This window comes from Trichomonas vaginalis, chromosome III (assembly GCF_026262505.1).
Source record: "Trichomonas vaginalis G3 chromosome III, whole genome shotgun sequence".
NCBI lineage: Eukaryota > Parabasalia > Trichomonadida > Trichomonadidae > Trichomonas > Trichomonas vaginalis.
Window position 1 is genome coordinate 15,699,870 of NC_067205.1, and position 17,096 is coordinate 15,716,965.

General features: G+C 34.8%; 12 protein-coding genes and 1 pseudogene across 13 annotated transcripts, besides 1 other annotated feature; 6 read left to right on the top strand and 7 right to left on the bottom strand.

The window, feature by feature from the left end:
- Positions 1 to 316: 316 nt before the first annotated feature.
- TVAGG3_0708490 lies at positions 317 to 1,349 on the top strand (annotated as a pseudogene). Its single transcript has one exon. A coding segment is annotated over exon 1 (1,033 nt).
- A 1,256-nt stretch (positions 1,350 to 2,605) lies between these two features.
- Positions 2,606 to 17,096: part of a mobile genetic element that runs on past the window's edge.
- On the top strand, positions 3,317 to 3,640 carry TVAGG3_0708510 (protein of unknown function, DUF4106 family; the record flags this gene model as incomplete). Its single annotated transcript, XM_051243653.1, has 1 exon — positions 3,317 to 3,640. The coding sequence occupies one exon, from the start codon at positions 3,317 to 3,319 to the stop codon at positions 3,638 to 3,640; it is 324 nt and encodes a 107-aa protein (XP_051090240.1).
- TVAGG3_0708520 (uncharacterized protein) lies at positions 3,673 to 4,271 on the top strand (the record flags this gene model as incomplete). The annotated part of the gene is made up of 1 exon (XM_051243654.1): positions 3,673 to 4,271. A coding segment is annotated over one exon (599 nt), but the record flags the coding sequence as incomplete, so codon positions are not given.
- Positions 5,175 to 5,594, bottom strand: TVAGG3_0708530 (uncharacterized protein; the record flags this gene model as incomplete). Its single annotated transcript, XM_051243655.1, has 1 exon — positions 5,175 to 5,594. One exon carries the CDS (start codon positions 5,592 to 5,594, stop codon positions 5,175 to 5,177), a length of 420 nt encoding a protein of 139 aa, XP_051090242.1.
- Positions 7,260 to 7,825, top strand: TVAGG3_0708540 (uncharacterized protein; the record flags this gene model as incomplete). Its single annotated transcript, XM_051243656.1, has 1 exon — positions 7,260 to 7,825. A coding segment is annotated over one exon (566 nt), but the record flags the coding sequence as incomplete, so codon positions are not given.
- Positions 8,643 to 8,951, top strand: TVAGG3_0708550 (protein of unknown function, DUF4108 family; the record flags this gene model as incomplete). Its single annotated transcript, XM_051243657.1, has 1 exon — positions 8,643 to 8,951. A coding segment is annotated over one exon (309 nt), but the record flags the coding sequence as incomplete, so codon positions are not given.
- Positions 8,968 to 9,309, bottom strand: TVAGG3_0708560 (uncharacterized protein; the record flags this gene model as incomplete). Its single annotated transcript, XM_051243658.1, has 1 exon — positions 8,968 to 9,309. A coding segment is annotated over one exon (342 nt), but the record flags the coding sequence as incomplete, so codon positions are not given.
- On the top strand, positions 9,883 to 10,332 carry TVAGG3_0708570 (protein of unknown function, DUF4106 family; the record flags this gene model as incomplete). Its single annotated transcript, XM_051243659.1, has 1 exon — positions 9,883 to 10,332. The coding sequence occupies one exon, from the start codon at positions 9,883 to 9,885 to the stop codon at positions 10,330 to 10,332; it is 450 nt and encodes a 149-aa protein (XP_051090246.1).
- Positions 10,954 to 11,373, bottom strand: TVAGG3_0708580 (uncharacterized protein; the record flags this gene model as incomplete). Its single annotated transcript, XM_051243660.1, has 1 exon — positions 10,954 to 11,373. One exon carries the CDS (start codon positions 11,371 to 11,373, stop codon positions 10,954 to 10,956), a length of 420 nt encoding a protein of 139 aa, XP_051090247.1.
- TVAGG3_0708590 (organellar and viral DNA polymerase type B) lies at positions 12,350 to 12,961 on the bottom strand (the record flags this gene model as incomplete). Its single annotated transcript, XM_051243661.1, has 1 exon — positions 12,350 to 12,961. The coding sequence occupies one exon, from the start codon at positions 12,959 to 12,961 to the stop codon at positions 12,350 to 12,352; it is 612 nt and encodes a 203-aa protein (XP_051090248.1).
- On the bottom strand, positions 13,597 to 14,511 carry TVAGG3_0708600 (organellar and viral DNA polymerase type B; the record flags this gene model as incomplete). The annotated part of the gene is made up of 1 exon (XM_051243662.1): positions 13,597 to 14,511. One exon carries the CDS (start codon positions 14,509 to 14,511, stop codon positions 13,597 to 13,599), a length of 915 nt encoding a protein of 304 aa, XP_051090249.1.
- On the bottom strand, positions 15,006 to 15,668 carry TVAGG3_0708610 (uncharacterized protein; the record flags this gene model as incomplete). Its single annotated transcript, XM_051243663.1, has 1 exon — positions 15,006 to 15,668. The coding sequence occupies one exon, from the start codon at positions 15,666 to 15,668 to the stop codon at positions 15,006 to 15,008; it is 663 nt and encodes a 220-aa protein (XP_051090250.1).
- On the bottom strand, positions 16,238 to 16,822 carry TVAGG3_0708620 (uncharacterized protein; the record flags this gene model as incomplete). Its single annotated transcript, XM_051243664.1, has 1 exon — positions 16,238 to 16,822. The coding sequence occupies one exon, from the start codon at positions 16,820 to 16,822 to the stop codon at positions 16,238 to 16,240; it is 585 nt and encodes a 194-aa protein (XP_051090251.1).

Here is a 17,096-nt window from a genome sequence, read left to right on the forward strand (position 1 = left end):
GTTTTACATAACCATCCATGCTTTTACTTTACATCCGATAAAAGTGGTTTGGAAACCGTTATGAGATGGTTAGAGGACATACATGACTATGAGTTTAGATATGACAAGATAGAATATGAGAGAGGTCCTATAAACCGGAGAAAGTGTCATATAAACATCTGTCAAAAACCGCTTTTTAACTTCACTTAAAATGCCACGTAAGCTACGTAAGAATATACGTAAGAGGAAGGGAGCATTGAAACATCCAATAGTAAAACTGACACCACAACAAAAATTGCAACAACAAATGCTGAATGACCCCACTATGTTGCAACAAATGTCAAGCAATCCTATGCTTTTAAACCGAGTTATTGGTGCACAGAGTGGAGGTTTAAGAGCGGCACTTTTAGCGAAAAATGGCAGGCTATGGTGGAGCTGCAGACGGAACAGCATATAACCCTCAAAGTCAAATGAATTTGAGTTCACTCAAAAATCAAATAGCAGATGTCAAAAGTCAAACATAGACATACAGAAACAAATAGGTGAAAACGAAAAGAAACTAGAATATGACAGACACACAAAGAAACTCAATGAGTTAAACGTAGAGAAAAAGAAGAAAGAAGAACAACTGAAAGAACTAAGTACAGAGGAATATGCGAAAAAAGTGTCAGAAAAAGCAGCAAAGTAGCAAAAATGGAACAAGATGTTATAAATTTGAAAAACCATACTACTCAATATAAAGTACTGAAAGATGAAGAAATAAAACAAAAAGCCCTGAAGACATATATGGATAGCGATGAGTATAAAAGAAAGTTGAAGCAAATGTAAAGGCAGAAAACTTTTACAGTTGCAAAACCAAACCGTACAGTATGAAAACTTAGCACAAGAAAGTAAAAATAACGACGCAGCCATGCAAAGGCAATGAAAAGCGCAGAATATATAAAAGCTAATAATGACTGGTTAGATGCCCAAGCCAACGCTAAAGCAGCCCAACTTATAGGGTCAATAAGGACAAAAATACAAGCGGATGAAGACAGTTCAAATGAAGCTTTAATGAATGCTGACTTTAAGAACGCCTTCGAAGCTCTTCATAGTAAGGTGAAACTAGTGAACGACTTCTCATCTGGAAAGAAACTGAAGTCTGAAGGTTTCGACAAAGAGTTAAGAGAAGTAGCACAAAATATGACGAAAATAACAGATGCAGCAACGAGACAGGCAGTTCAAAGTGCCTATGACGCCGTTTAGAGCAACTGTTGTGGAAAGTCAAGAAAAAGAGTTACAACAGACCAAAACAGACCTAGTAAATGCTTTCTTAAAAACGAAAAGTCAGGTAGGACATTATGCTGCAGATGGAACATATGTGCCAGCTGGTGGAACTTATAAACCAGCTGGTGGAACTTATATACTAGCTAGTGGAATTTATATACCACCAAACCCTCCAAGAGAAGCACCTGCACCAGGACTACCTAAAACATTTACATCGTCACATGGACATAGACACAGGCATGCACCAAAACCAGCACAACAACCAACACAACAACCAACACAACAACAACAACCAGCACAACAACCACCTCCACAACCAGCACAACAACCAACACAACAACCAACACAACCAAAACCAACAGTTCAAAACCCTGCACCTGCACCACCTCCACAACCAGCACCACAACCAACAGTTCAAAACACTGCACCTGCACCACCTCCACAACCAACAGTTCAAAACCAGCACAGCAACAACAAAACAGAGCAAGGACATAAAAGAAGTAAAGAAAAAGGAAACCAAGAATTCTTAAAAATGCTTAAAGGAAGACTATGGTTACCAGATACTATTGACTTTAGTGACAGATATAAAGAAGCTATTAAAAAGTTCAAGGAAGGAAATATTGACCCGAACCTATTTAGCTTTATGGCTCAGCATAAAATCGGATATAATTTCAAACCTGGAAAATACAAGCTCGCTAAGGGATATGATTTAATAGCATATCATCCAAATGACATGACTGAATTTACTCCGAGATATTTGGTGTCAGAGCTAAATGACAATTCAACTATCTTCATGAAACGCGTAAAAAATAGAGACGGAACGAAAGAAGAAAGGCTTATGAATGCGGATGACTTAAATAGGGAACTTGTTGAAAACGGTCTCGGAATATATGAAATGCCAGCAGATGAGGTACAAGAAACTCCACAGGAAGAAGTTCAGATACAACCAGACATGGAAGAAATAGTTCAGCAACAACAGCTAGAAGAGCCTGAAGGAAACGAACAAGTCCCTCCTTTGGAAACTAACTTCACAGAACTAGATGAAGATTTGGAACAGCCGAAAAATCTTGACCCTCAACAAGAGTATGAGGTGAATATGGAATCTTTCCAAGAGTCTAAAAAAAATTTGGCTGACATGGTAGAAGAATATCGAAAAATGTTTGCCGACATACAAAAGACTCCAACACCAGATGAAAATATTCAGCATAGAATGGAAGTACTGAAAGAAAATGTACACAAATACAACAACCCTTTTTACTTACGACCATATAACGTTCAATCTTTGGCTGAACTCGGTGAAAATAAAAGGTTAAATTTCAACAAAACATATAGAAATGAAACATTGTTTAAAGTTCATTCAGAACCTAACCAATATGGAAACAAACCTACTTTTGTTTCTGCAGACTATGGAACTACAATGAGATGGGGTCATAAAGCTAACCCGGATAGGTGGTTCATAAACTTACAACCACAATTCCAAGAAGTTGTAGACGCAATGGAAGTCAATGGTGAACCAGATATAGCTGGTATTTTCAGCGCGGCTTTAATGCCATTGAAAGATATGAAACATGCAGATATTTTGGACCAGTATGAAATGAACATGGCTGATGGAAATATAACACCTGACGTTCTAGAACATTTATCTCAAAGAACTACACAGAACCATAGAGATGGTATATTTGGTGAAGAGTTTAGAAAGAAAGTTAGGGAGAGCGAAGGAAGAGAACCTATTGTACATGACCTTGCAAACGAAAGTTTGCAAAATGTCATAAAAACTTACTTTGCAGACAATGAACTGAGAAGGGATGAATATTTAAGAAAACTCAAATGGACAGTACCAAATGAAATGTTAGTATTGAAAAACATGTTCCTTGACAAAATAAAACCAACTACAGAAATAAATGACGCAAGACTGAAACATTGGGTAAAAGCTTTTCCATTCACAAAAGATATTGTTGGTAACATGGAAAGAAAACCAGATTGGCTACAAAAACATATATTTGGAAACGAGCATATTCCATATGGACAAGCTCTGTTTGAAGAGCTTGAACCGGAAACTCAGGAAAGAGTCATGCAAACAATACGTGAAGACTCAAATACAAACTATGACAAACTCTTTCTAGGATATTGGTTACCTGAGATGGGCGACCAGAGCCCAAAGGCAAAAAGGACATGGGAAATTTACAACATACTAGGTGAACATGAGGCAAAGATGCAACAACTTGAAGCAGAGGGCAAGTTACCAAAGAAGAAGAGAAGAGTAGAACAAAGTGAAAGTAGTGAAGAAGTAACTTCATCTAGTGAAAGTAGTGGCAATGAAGGAAAAAGAAGAGTTAAAAACTCAGTCAGGAAGAAAGTAAAGCTTGGTCCACGTGGGTTCTATTATGACAAATAAATCCAACTATTCTATATTTTTACCCATATGAAATGTACGCCGCTCAGAATATAACGCCAACAGTTTTGGATGCCATGAATGGAAACGTTTCCGAATGGTATAACGAATGCGACAATGCCATTAGAAGGTCAGAAATAGTTCCTGGAACTTACGAATATACAACTGCTGTTTCTTATGGAAACGTAGGTGAGTTTGGAGAAGGTTCTTCAACAACAGTAGATATTGCTTGCGACAGGTTTCATATAATTTCTATTGACAACTCATTCTTATACGTGGAACAAGACATTGAAATAAAACCTTCTGCTGACTTGAGAGGTAAGAAAGGTTGCAATGGAATTTTCTATGTCGGATACCAATATGCTCCAGAAGTTTTCATGGGATATAAGATATATTCTAACTCTGACTTAGTTCAAACAGTAACCTGGGCAAACTATGAATGGTTCGCTTTGAGAAACTCAGTACAACCACAAGCTAGAGAACAAACAGACCAGTATGCAACTATTGAGAAAATAAGAAGACTTGACCCTAACGTTCCAGGAGTTTATGTTAACCTTTCTGGTTCAGATGGAAATGCTGTCACTAAAGTAAAACTGAAACTTAGAGTTCCTTTGTCATCTTTCCTCATCTTCAGGTTTTTAAGATACTTGCCAAACTGGGCAGGAAAAATTTCTATTGAACTTACTCCAAGCAAAAATAACTTAGTCATTGCACCAACGCAAGACCCATTCACTCTTACAGACGTAAAGGGAGCAAATCAAACGTCATTCGCCGAATTTTGCAAAGACAAAGTTGACTTAGACTTTGGTTTCTCAAACCTCAACACTGAAGTAAAGTATTATTTCAATGCTGCTGGAACTGCTTGGGACCCAGTTAAGTTCACATGCAAACAGTTTGAATGCAAGAGAATAGAAAGCAGACTTGCAGTCTATATGTTGGACCCAGATATTTCAAATGCTTTAGCTGCCAAATATATTGCAGTTCCACTTATGTTCCCTATACACCAAATATCTGTCAAAGACTTTGCAGGTGAAGTTGGAAACCAAAATCCAGAACCGCAGGTGCAAGAACAGATATTGCTTTAACAACTGCAATGAAACATGCAGATACTATGTTTGTACTGTTCAGACGAACTATAAATGACTATTCTTGTTTCTACAACCCCGGTATTAAATATCATATAAACATAGATGGCAAATATTATCCAAGAGAAGAATATTCTACAGTTGAGGATATGAGGTCATACAACTTGACATTAGATGCTATGAACTTTAACAACAACTTCACAACAACCATTAACCCTGAAATGCAAAGTTCTATTATGCCATATGTGAAAGTATGGACCATACAGGAAGTCAAAAAACTCAATATACAAATGGAGACCGTTCAAACTTTTGGCTTGGCATTCCATTTGCTGACTCAGAAGACTTTATGGGTGGTATTTCAACTGTTGGTACTGTACAAATACAATATACTGGTGACAGAGACGGTCCAGATGAACTGAGAGCAAAGAAGTTTACAAAACCAATAGCACTTTTCACGGAAGATGCTCTTTTGAAGATTCGTTCGATGAAACCTGCTGGGGCTCCTCAGATTGGCATAACGACAGCTTCCATCGAGCAGATTTTGGCAGCAGGTCAGTAAGTTGTTCTTGAACTGACTTCTCTCCGTCAAATATTGACAGTACGCCAGTTTTGACATAATATTGTATTATAAACTTTCCTTTAGAAATATCTGTAAGTTTTGAAGTTATATTTTTGTCTGCTTCAAGAACTTTCACCATTTCAGTTATACCAACTTTCTTTGCTTTATGAAAATATTTTGGTTCAGCAAAGACTGCTATTCTATAACATTTACCATTGTTTGTATAAAGAACTATTCTGTCAATGTATTTGTATTGTTTGTGTGTGTAAACTTTGTTCTGCTTCAATTCGAAGAGATACTCGAATACGTCCATCTTTTTATTCTAAGTAAAATGTCATTTCCGAAAAATAGAAGCGTAAGTGTTTCAAAAGGTTTAATGGCGGTGGCAGATGTGAAGTTAAATTCACCAACTCAAACAAACAGTCAAAGTGTTATTGTCAATGTCAAAGAAAGAGATGTTGAAGTGGGGAAACCATACGAAGACGAAGATGGTATAACAATTGTTCCTGTAAAAGAACAACCAACATATCCTGAAGTTAGCAGAGACTTAAGTTCTGTTGCAGATATTCGAAATGACTACCAACAACTGAAAGACAAACTTCAAACTCAGGAGAAGATTTGTCAAGCTTTAGGTATAATGTTAAACTTGGTCGAACACAACCCTGTAAAAGTGAACTCATATGTCATCGCACCTCATGAAGTTTTGAAAGAACTATTGAAACTTTTGACAGAGGCAGACGATATAAACATCAAAGAAATAGAACCCGACGTTAGTTGCTGTGGTGTTTCATATAATGTCATTGACAAGATATACGTTATGAAAGGAGGTGAAACATTGAACTTAAAATATAGTTTCCCAGACGTCATAAAAATATTTGACGACCACAACATTTCATTAAAATTTATTTGCTAAGTAAAAATGTCAAAACTTCTTGAAAGATGTTTGAAGAAAAATAATATAGACTTTATTTCATGTAAAGGACTTTACACACTTTTGAACGATATGAAAGACCCTGTTTTGTTTGTTCGTGTAGACAAAGGAAAGTTCTATGTCTTTACAAAATATTTGAACTTCTTAGACAGAGAACTTCAAGAAACGCCATGTGAAAGTTTAGATGAAGTTCTTCTCCACTTTCAGAAAAACTTTTAAATATATGTAAATGGCAGAAGACATAGTGGTTTATACTATTACGACTAAAAACCCTGAGTCATATAATTCTATAACAACAAACTTACAAAGTCCTCAAGGACGATATTGTAAACTAACCTTAAACACAATGACGACTAAAGCTTGTTTTGCTCTTTTGACACCAGAAGATTTTATTGTTGTGAATGGTAAAAAATACTCCTTTGAAGATACTTACTCAGATATACCACCAACAGGTTTTGTTGACTTATTTAATACTTTAAGGACGAGTGTAACATGTGCTGCAACTAGAGCAGGTTTCATTATGTTTGGATGTCCGACTGAGTTTACTATAAACAATATGAGCTATAATACAAAACTTATATCTGGTTTTTACTACCAACAGTTTCCCATAACAGGAAAAGGTGTCATACAAGGAATGTCTATTCCATTGACTTTAAGTACACCTATTTTATATATTGTTTCAAACTTAGGTTCAAAGTGCTATTCGAATGTCGACAGAAACTACTATGACCAAAAGATACTTATGCGTATAAACAATACTTTCTCTGCTGGTTTGCCTATTGTTCATTCGAATGCAGAGTTTTCAGCTTTAGTAAACTCAAACACTTTAGCAAATATAAACTTAACCTTAGTTGACGCAAACTTTGTTCCTGTAAAACTTTTATGTCCTATGTATTTGTCAATGACGGCAGAAAGTTTCGAATTGGAAGATGCAACTGGTGAAAGTATTGTATTACAAGAACAACTTCAACAACAAATAGCTCAAGAACAACAAATACAACAAATAGCTCAAGAATAAAAAAAAATATTTTTTTTATTTTTATAAAAATGTACAGAATAGATGTTTCAGATTTTTATGACTTCCAAACGTTCAGAAATATGTGTCCATTTCGAGACTATAACAAAGCAGTCGAGAATTTGAAACGTTTAGTCATTTATGTCGACTCTGCCCCAGAATGTTATGTTATGAAAGAATGGGATGTAGTCTTTAACAAACCTAAAGCGACAATAGTTTCAGAACAAGAATGTAAACAGAAACTTAAGAAAATAAAAGTCGTACAAGTTGGCATGAAGATGTTAGATGCTTGGGATATCTTATTGTCAAAGTTAGAAGATTTTTCAGTTCGTGGTATAAAGTTTTATACACCTTCTCCAAACTTCTATTCTATCTTCACTGGATATAAATACGAACAAGTAGAATGGAAAGAAAATGTTATAGAAGCTTGGTTAGACCATGTCAAAGAAATTATATGCAATGGAAACGAAAAGGTTTATGAGTATATCTTATGTTGGTTTGCAAACATCTTACAACATCCAAGTGCTAAAAATGAAACTGCTCTCATTATAATTGGAAAACAAGGAACTGGTAAGAACACATTCTTTACAGATATCTTGTGCAAACTGTTAGAGGGCTATTCGAACCCGAATATGACAAACATAGAAAACATCTGCGGTAAATTTAACTCTTCAATAGAGAATATGAAACTTATAGTATGTAACGAACTTCAAAGTATAGATACAACAAAAGTTTTGAACTCAGATGCTTTGAAGAGTCTTATAACAGACAAAGTTGGAGTTGTTGAAAGAAAATATAAAGACCAAAGAGTTTGTGAAAATGTTGCAAACTTCATTATGGTTTCAAACAATGCTGTTCCGATGAAGTTAGAAAGTTCTGACAGAAGATATGTAGTTGTCAGAACGTCAGATTCTCATATGCAAGATACAGAATATTTTGACGACTTAGCAGAAACTTTGACATCTGACTTTTACAACCACTTGTTCTCATATTTCATGACATTAGATATTTCTAAGTTCAATCCAAGACAAATTCCACATACCGAAGAGAGACAAACATTGTTAGAAGCAAACAAGAGTGTATATGAACTGTTCATAGATGAAACTGACTTTGAGTGTTTAGATGAAAGGTCATTGTACGATTCGTATAAACAATATTGTCAAGAATATGGTTATATGACAACGTCTAAACGAACATTCTTGGCAAATGTCAAAAGTCTTTTAGACGTACAGAATGGTGTATATACAAAGAAAAATTTTTCTGAGTAAATTTAAAAAAAAATATTTTTTTATCCGATAGAAAAGATGACAAAATTCATCTCAGTAAACAAGTACATGTCAGGACTTAAAGAAGAACTAGACCCATTCACATATTTGAATGTTTACTTCTACCATTTTGAAAAGTCTTCATTCAGCAAAGTTTGGAACATCGAACCAGTTAAGTTTGCTATTGTGACTAAAAATGGTGCGAAATTTGAAGACTTAGACATAGAAGGTTTGTTAGCAGTCAAAGAAAGTTTTGACAGAAGGTTCTCAAACCTTAAAGAAGGCAAAGCATACAAACTTGTTATACCTTATGAACCAAAGAAAGCAGACGACTATGAATATTATGAGTCTAAGATAGTTGAAGTTCAAGGTAAATTGGGTAAAAAGATTTTAGAGTCTAAGCCAGTGTTTGCTCCTAAAGAGGAAGAGAACATTGACATTGACCCAGAAATGTTCTAAAAATAAAATTTTATTTTTACATGTCAAATTTCTTTTTCTCTGGAACTGGTTCAGGTTCTTTCTTCTCTTCTTCTACTTTCTTTTCTTTCTTTTCTCTCTTCTTCTTTTCTGGTGGAGTTATGTCAAACTTCTCAGAACCATATTTTTGTAAAAGTTCTTTGTCCTTTAATAGCTCTTCTATTCTGTTTTCTATTTCATCTTCAAGAACAGCGCATGTGTCTTCTTTGCATTCTAAGAACTTTTGTTGGACTTCATCTTTCCAATCGGCGTCATCTCTGTCAACAAGTCTGTCATTGACAAATTTTAAGACTGCTCTGCTTAATGTTTTATGGTTCTTGTCATATTCCCAGAAACAGAACTTTAGAACAAATTCACCTTTCTTGTTTACACTATGTAAGATTTTATGGTCGACAGATGTTTTGCTGTCGAAAAGCTTGTCTCGAATATAGATGGCGAAATCGCTAGACATTTTCAAAAAGATAAAAATTTTAATTTTTCTAAAAATATGTTAGAAAAAAAGTTTGCTGACATTGACAAGAAATTTGAGAATGTTTTAAACAAGAACAAGAGGAAGTTAGAAAATGCTCAGATAAAACCCATACATGACAAGTTCTTATTTGCTCAGAATGGTATAACAGGTCTAATTGCACCACCTGGGTCGGGTAAGACTTTCACTTATCTTAAAATGGCTGCACAACAACAAGAACTAGATGAGAAGAACCCATTCTATGAGTTAGTTGTTATTTGTAGTACTTCTGGTCAATTTGACCAAACCGTAAATTCGTTCAAAGATATTATAAAGAAGTCTAAGTTAGTATGTATAAAAGACTCTGAGTTGTTAGATTGGATAAAGAAGTACCAAAGAAGAGTTTTGAAGTATAATGCTATAAATGAGTATATAAATTCTAAGTTTAAAGACCCAAATGAGGAAATGCAGAGAATATTAGACAAACACCACTTCAGAAACAAACAGAAAGAGATAGAATACATTTCGAAGAAATTGCAATCTTACGATTGGAAGACTTACCCTCATAGATGTCTTCTTATCTTAGATGACTTTGCTTCTCATCCTTTGTTAAAGAACAGAGAACAAGATATGTGTCGAATTCTTAAGAAGCTCAGACACTTCAACATCTCAGTTGTCATTTGTGTACAGACAGCCAAGAGTTTAAGTAAGGATGTAAAGAGAATACTTACTGACATTGTACTTTTCCCCGGATTGTCCGAAGACGATTTCATGGAACTTATGAAAGAGTCCATGGCAGGTAAGTTTGACAGACATGAACTATGGGAGAAGTACAAAGTCATACAAGACCCTCATACTTCTTTCAGAATTCATATCTACGCAAACAAAGTTCAAATTGTAAAAAGTCAAGCGTAAAAAATGTAAGTGTTTAGTCTTAGTAAGTCTGTTGTGGTGCTGGGGCTGTCGGTTCTTCTGGCTTTGGAATGGACTCGGTTGGTGGTACGTCACTCATCCGTTTGTGTCCTGTCGGAAGGAAGGACTTTTCCTGTTGGAAGGAAGGACTTTTCCTGTTGGAAGGAAGGACTTTTCCTGTCGGAAAGAAAAACTTTTCCTGTCGGAAAGAAAATTTTTTCCTGTTGGAAAGAAAATTTTTTCCTGTTGGAAGGAAAAACTTTTTCTGAAGGTCGGCCAAAAAGTTCTCAATTTTCGAAAATTTGAATGGTTTACGGACGGACAACTGGAAATTTTTTTCCTGTCGGAAAGAAAAATTTTTCCTGTTGGAAAGAAAAATTTTTCCTGTTGGAAAGAAAAACTTTTCCTGTCGGAAGGAAGGACTTTTCCTGTCGGAAGGAAGGACTTTTCCTGTCGGAAGGAAGGACTTTTCCTGTCGGAAGGAAGGACTTTTCCTGTCGGAAGGAAGGACTTTTCCTGTCGGAAGGAAGGACTCGGAATGCCAGAAGGATTTGACAAGCCAATTTACCATCTAGAGCTACCTGAGCCATCTTTGGTGTCAAGCTTGAAAAATAAATGGTTCATTTACTCTGCTTGTTTGAAGTTGTCAAAATACTCTGTTATTTTTTCTTTCAGTAGCGGCAAATCTTCTTTGAATGTAAGTATTGTACAACCTTTCATATCATAGTGTGTTTGAGGTAAAGTATCTTGAACTATTTGTTTCACATCTTCATTTGGTGTCATTGAAATCGGTAAGTTTTCGCGATAGAACCAATTTCTGTCAGATTTGTAAATCTTAGCAAGGTCGTAAAAGCTTTTGTTGTTTCTTCTGACTAAATGCAACATAACCATATCTCTGTCTTCTTCATTTTCCATCTCTTCAGTATAAATCATATACTTATAGTTCTTTTCCTTTCCTTTTGGTACCGAACGTGGTATTCTTTTCTGTATGTTTTTGTCTTTTGCTTCAATGACTTCATCTTTTGCTTGAAGTTTCTTTTCCATCTCTTCACGTTCTTGTCTATGAATTTCATCTAACATCATGAAAATATAACAAGCGTAACGAGGTGAAGCCCACATTGCTACAGCATTTACTAAAAGTCTATGAACATAATATCCTTTCAAACTATTTGGCAAATTTTTACGATTTTCGTACGGAATCTCGTTCCTCGGTTTTCCGAGGAACGCAAACATATGAGGAAATTCTTCTAAAAGTTCTTTTGTCTGTTGGTTTTCAAACCAATGATATGCTTGCTTTGTAGAACGAAGAGCTGTCAAAATACTTTGCATTTGGTACATATCGTCTTTGACCGAACGAATGAGACGTAACTGTTTGTTATATTGTATGTACTCATATTCTTCATTTATGGCTTCATGAACGATAGCAGTTGTTGTGTTCTCGGTTGTTGTCATATCTGTCTTTACATACAAAATAAAAAAAATATTTTATAAAAAATTAGCGTTATTTTCTTACTTTCACAAAAGACCAAAAATAAACGCTTTACATGTATTTTTCAGCAACTTCGTCAAGAAGTCTGTAAATATACCATGCATAACGAGGAGAAGCCCACATTGCTATTGAACTAACTAGGAACTTATGAACATATATACCTTTTAGATATGATGGTAAGTTTTGTCTGTCTTGGTACATCTTTTTAAGTTCTACATGTTCGAACTCACTCAAAAGTTCTTGAGTGCTATTTAATTCAAACCAATCTTGTGGTTTCTTAGTATCTGGAGCAAAACATGCTGTCAAAATACTTTGCATTTGGTACATGTCATCCTTGACCGAACGAATGAGACGGAGTTGTTTGTTATATTGTATGTACTCGTATTCTTCATTTATGGCTTCATGAACGATAGCAGTTGTTGTGTTCTCGGTTGTTGTCATATCTGTCTTTACATACAAAATAAAAAAAAAATATTTTATAAAAAATTAGCGTTATTTTCTTACTTTCACAAAAGACCAAAAATAAACGCTTTACATGTATTTTTCAGCAACTTCGTCAAATAATTTTATAGCTTTCTCTATCTCATCTACTTCAAACGTTTCTTTACCTTTTATGGGAGCACCATACATTTTCTCAAACTTTTCAAGTAGTTCTGTTTCAGCAGCTCTCATATCGTTAACAAACACAACCTTAACTCTATTGACTATACTGTCATATCTTTTAGTTATATTATATGTTCTTCCTATCTTATATCTCTTTGTATTGAAGTCCTTTGGTTTCTGAACGATGTAAAGTAAGCCTTCACTGCAACGTTCCGTATCGAATGAACCATAAGTTATGAAGTTATATCCAACAACTGGGTCAATCCAGAACAAAACTACTGGTATAAGACTTTTGTCGATGAGATATGCTCTTGTTCCATAGAATGCTACTGATATCATAAGCTCAGGATTTCTTGTCAAAATTTTCTGAGTAGAAGCAATTCTAACCCAGTCCTGCGGTCTCTTTCCAGATGGAGATATAATGTCTGACAAAGAATATTTCTTGTATTTCTTTGAGTATCTTACGTTTAAATCACCTATTCTAACCACTTTGGTGTTATTGTCTATCTTTCTAACTGTTTCAAACTCAATGTTTAACATTTTCTGTTTCTTACATACAAAATAAAAAAATAAAAAAAAATAAAACTAACGTTATTTTTTCTATCTTAAGGAAACTCATGAAATTTGGTCATTTTTCAGCAAAAATATATTTTAGGGTAGAAGGTTAGATCTAACCTGTTTTCTAACCTGTTTTCTACCCTCGTGAATTTTCATGATTTCATCGTATATGTTTTGTCAAGACTTCTTCATCGTAATGAGCGTATATGTTTTGTCATGATTTCATCGAAATGAGTGTAAATCAGACAAAAATATATTTTAGGGTAGAAGGTTAGATCTAACCTGTTTTCTAACCTGTTTTCTACCCTCGTGAATTTTCATGATTTCTTCGTACATGTTTTGTCATGACTTCTTCTTCGTCAATGAGCGTAAATCAGACAAAAATATATTTTAGGTGAAGAGGTGCGATCTCACCTCTTTTTTCACCTGTTTTCTCACCTCTTGAATTTTGTATAAAAGATATGATTTCAGGGATTTTTTTTACGAAGTGTTAAAGTTCTCTTCGTCAAAAATAACAGTTATATCATGAAATTTGGTCATTTTTTCAGCAAAAATATATTTTAGGTGAAGAGGTGCGATCTCACCTGTTTTTTCACCTGTTTTTTCACCTCTTTTTTTTATAAGCGTTTTACATGAATTGTACGATGTATATTTGAAATTCTAAACAATTTCGTAGCTTCTATTTCTTCTGTCAGTATGTCAAAAGTTTTCACAATGCCGAAAGTTTCTTTATATTTCTTCTTGACATCTGAAAGAAGGAAATCGTCAGCTGTTGGATAGTTTTTGTTTAGAAATGTCAACATGTCCATTTTATTTTCTGCTGGTTTCTCTGCTTCTTTCTTTAAGTCAGCATAGTCGTTTCGCATACGTTCTATCTCTTTGACGGAGTAGTTATATTTCCTCATTGCTGCTTTACATTTAGAACATTGTGGGTTCATTTTAGCATTGTACATTGAAATTTGACCTGCAAGTACAACTATAGCGTCAATGGTTTTCTTTAACTCAAAAGTTGCGGGTTTTATTTGTTCATTCCATATTTTACATCTTTTATCTTTATCTCTTATCTGCCATACACATTCAGCAACTAACGAAACAAAGTTGTCGTAGGTCTTAAACTCCTCCGATTTATATATGTCAGAAATATTTTTATATACCATATCGCAATCTTTGTCCATGACTTTGTGGTTGCAATGAAATCCAAGAAACTCATAGTTTACCTTTCGTATGAACTTCTTTATTTCTACTGAGTCAGTTGCTTTGACTTCTATTTCATCGAATTCAGGAATAGTGAGTTTTTGCTGCTGAATTTCAGGAAGTTTAGGTAGATGGTCGATGAGGTCCTGCATGTCATAAAGATATTCTTCATTTGTTTCATCTTTCGCAGTGCAATCTAAATCTCCTTGGAGAAGTTCTTGCTTTATCTTCTGGATTTCTGTTTCGAAAGTATATGAAGAAGGAATGAAGCTTTTCATCTCTACTAACATTGAAGTTGGGTTCATGACTAACGAGTTTGGTGCTGTTGTTGCTAACATGTTCTTACAATAAAAATAAAAAATATTTTTTTTAAAAAACTAACTTTATTTTTTATTTCGGGAAAATTCATGAAAATTCAAGAGGTGAAAAAACAGGTGAAAAAGGAGGTGAGATCGCACCTCTTCACCTAAACTTTATTTTTATTGAATTCAGAACAAAACTCAAGAATTTTGGTTGAAAAATACGGTGGAACCAAAAGTGGCTCGACCTCAAAACAAGCATTTTGTGAAGAATATACCAACCGCCGGAATTCCGCGGGTTGCTTTTTATACAAAATTCAACGGGTGACAAAACATTTACGAAGAAGAAGTCTTGACAAAACATGTACGATGAAGTTTATTTCCTGTGTTGTTGTCTAAATGTCATGTTGTCTCATTTTTTCAGAGAAGTTAAAATGACCGAGGGACCGAGGGACCGAGGGACCTGGTGACACCTAAAAACCATCTACCCTAAAATATATTTTTATTGAATTCAATAAAAAGAAATGGTTCATTTACTCACAATATTTTTGTACAAAACGACCCCAAACTTTTAACCTCTCTTCTGCAGCTTCTAATGAAATTTTAGCGAGTTCATATTCTCTAAATTCTCTCTTTAAATCTTCTTGTTCCCATTGGTCTAGTTCGTATGGAGAATCTCTATAACCATAACACATCTCATGTTCATGTTCTATTTGTTTTTCGCACATTTTTCCAACTTCTTGTTCGAACAAAGGTTTAGCATTCTCTACTGTATCTTCAAGTTCTTCTTCATCTAATTTCTCATGAACTTTCTTGTCTATGGAGTCCATAATTTTTCCAACTGCTATGCAATATTTTGGAGAAGCCCACATTGCTATATAGTTTACAAGTCTTGGGTCTACATACGTTCCTCTAACCTGTTTGATTTCATCCGGAATTCCTGCATGAATTTTGTATAAAAAGCAACCCGCGGAATTCCGCGGGTTGGTATATTCTTCACAAAATGCCTTAAAATACTCTTCCCAGGACTTATTTTCCAACAACCTTCTAAAGTCTTTCCCAAACTGCTGACACATATTTGTTACATTTATATAACCATCCTTGTCTCTACGTAAGACTTCAATACCGTTGTAAGTGCCTTTTGTGAATGTTTCGCCATTAGATTTGTTCGTGAACGTTTTTGCTTCGACTGTCATTTCAGTTCTTACAATAAAAATAAAAAATATTTTTGGGTGGTACGTCGGACATTCGTTTGTGGCTTAACCGTCGGACATTGTCTTGAAACAGTACAAGACTAGTTCTGAGATCTCACCATCTAACCTAAAATATATTTTTGCCGAAAAAAATGAGTTTTGGTTGAAAAATACGGTGGAGCCAAAAATGGCTCGACCTCAAAACAAGCATTTTGTGAAGAATATACCAACCGCCGGAATTCCGCGGGTTGCTTTTTATACAAAATTCAACGGGTGAAAGAATACGATGAAGAAGTCATGACAAAACATGTACGAAGAAGAAATCATGACAAAACATGTACGATGAAGTTTATTTCCTGGACTGTTGTCAAAATGTCATGTTGTCTCATTTTTTAAAAGAAGTTAGTTTACCTGGTGACACATGGTTACCCGGTGACATGGTGACCCCTTCAGTAAACATCTCATTTTAACTCACTTTTTTTCTATCTTAAGGAAATTCATGAAAATTCAACGGGTGAAAAAACAGGTGAAAAAGGAGGTGAGATCGCACCTCTTCACCTAAACTTTATTTTTCAATACTTTTTCAGCACTTTTCCGTAGTTGTATATGAAAGACAATTCGAGATAAAAGTCATAGTACAATGGTATTATATGTTGCACACCATTTGTTGTGAACCAAACTTGAAAGTCAGAGAAACTGTTACTAGGTGGTTCGTAGAATTTAGAAGCAAAGTCATAAAAGTCCTTACCGATACATAGAAAACCATTGTTGCTTGAACTGAAACTTGCATGACACATAACATTTTGAGGGTCGAACACGTTTCTATAAACTGTCAAATCTGCTGGTGGAAGTATAAATTTAAATGGACCATCTGGTGGTAATGGTTCGTTCTGGTTTAGTAACCGAAGAAATTGTGCCCAAGAACGTTTGTCTACTTGCCAAAATAAAAACTCTGTATCTCTTGGAGGGTTAATTTCAATCTTTTGAAATGAAACGGTGGAGTTCATCTTGTCATATTCTAGTTTCAGATAGTATGTTCCATTTAGTAAAGAGTCGTATTTTTCTTGAAATTCCCAATAATATTTGTTTATTTGAGTTTGAAAGTCATTTAGAGTTTTCTCAAGACTTTCGTCTGAACGAACTGTAAAGATTCTCATTTCGTCAAATTTTTCTATTAGACCATCAGAACCTTTATACTGCCCATGAAAATATACTGCGAACATAAATGCGTTAGTTCTATTTGAAAACAAAACTCTTCTAAATCCTATTGCCTTTGCATCTGAAGGACTTTGAAGCCAACGAATTGGATAGTCAAACCTGTATGCTCGGGATGAAATTTCTTCATCTGAAATAGTCCTACCAGCATTTGTAAAGATATAGTCTAACGATTTTGTATCTACTACTTTTGTTCTTTGTTTTTCAACCTGAAGC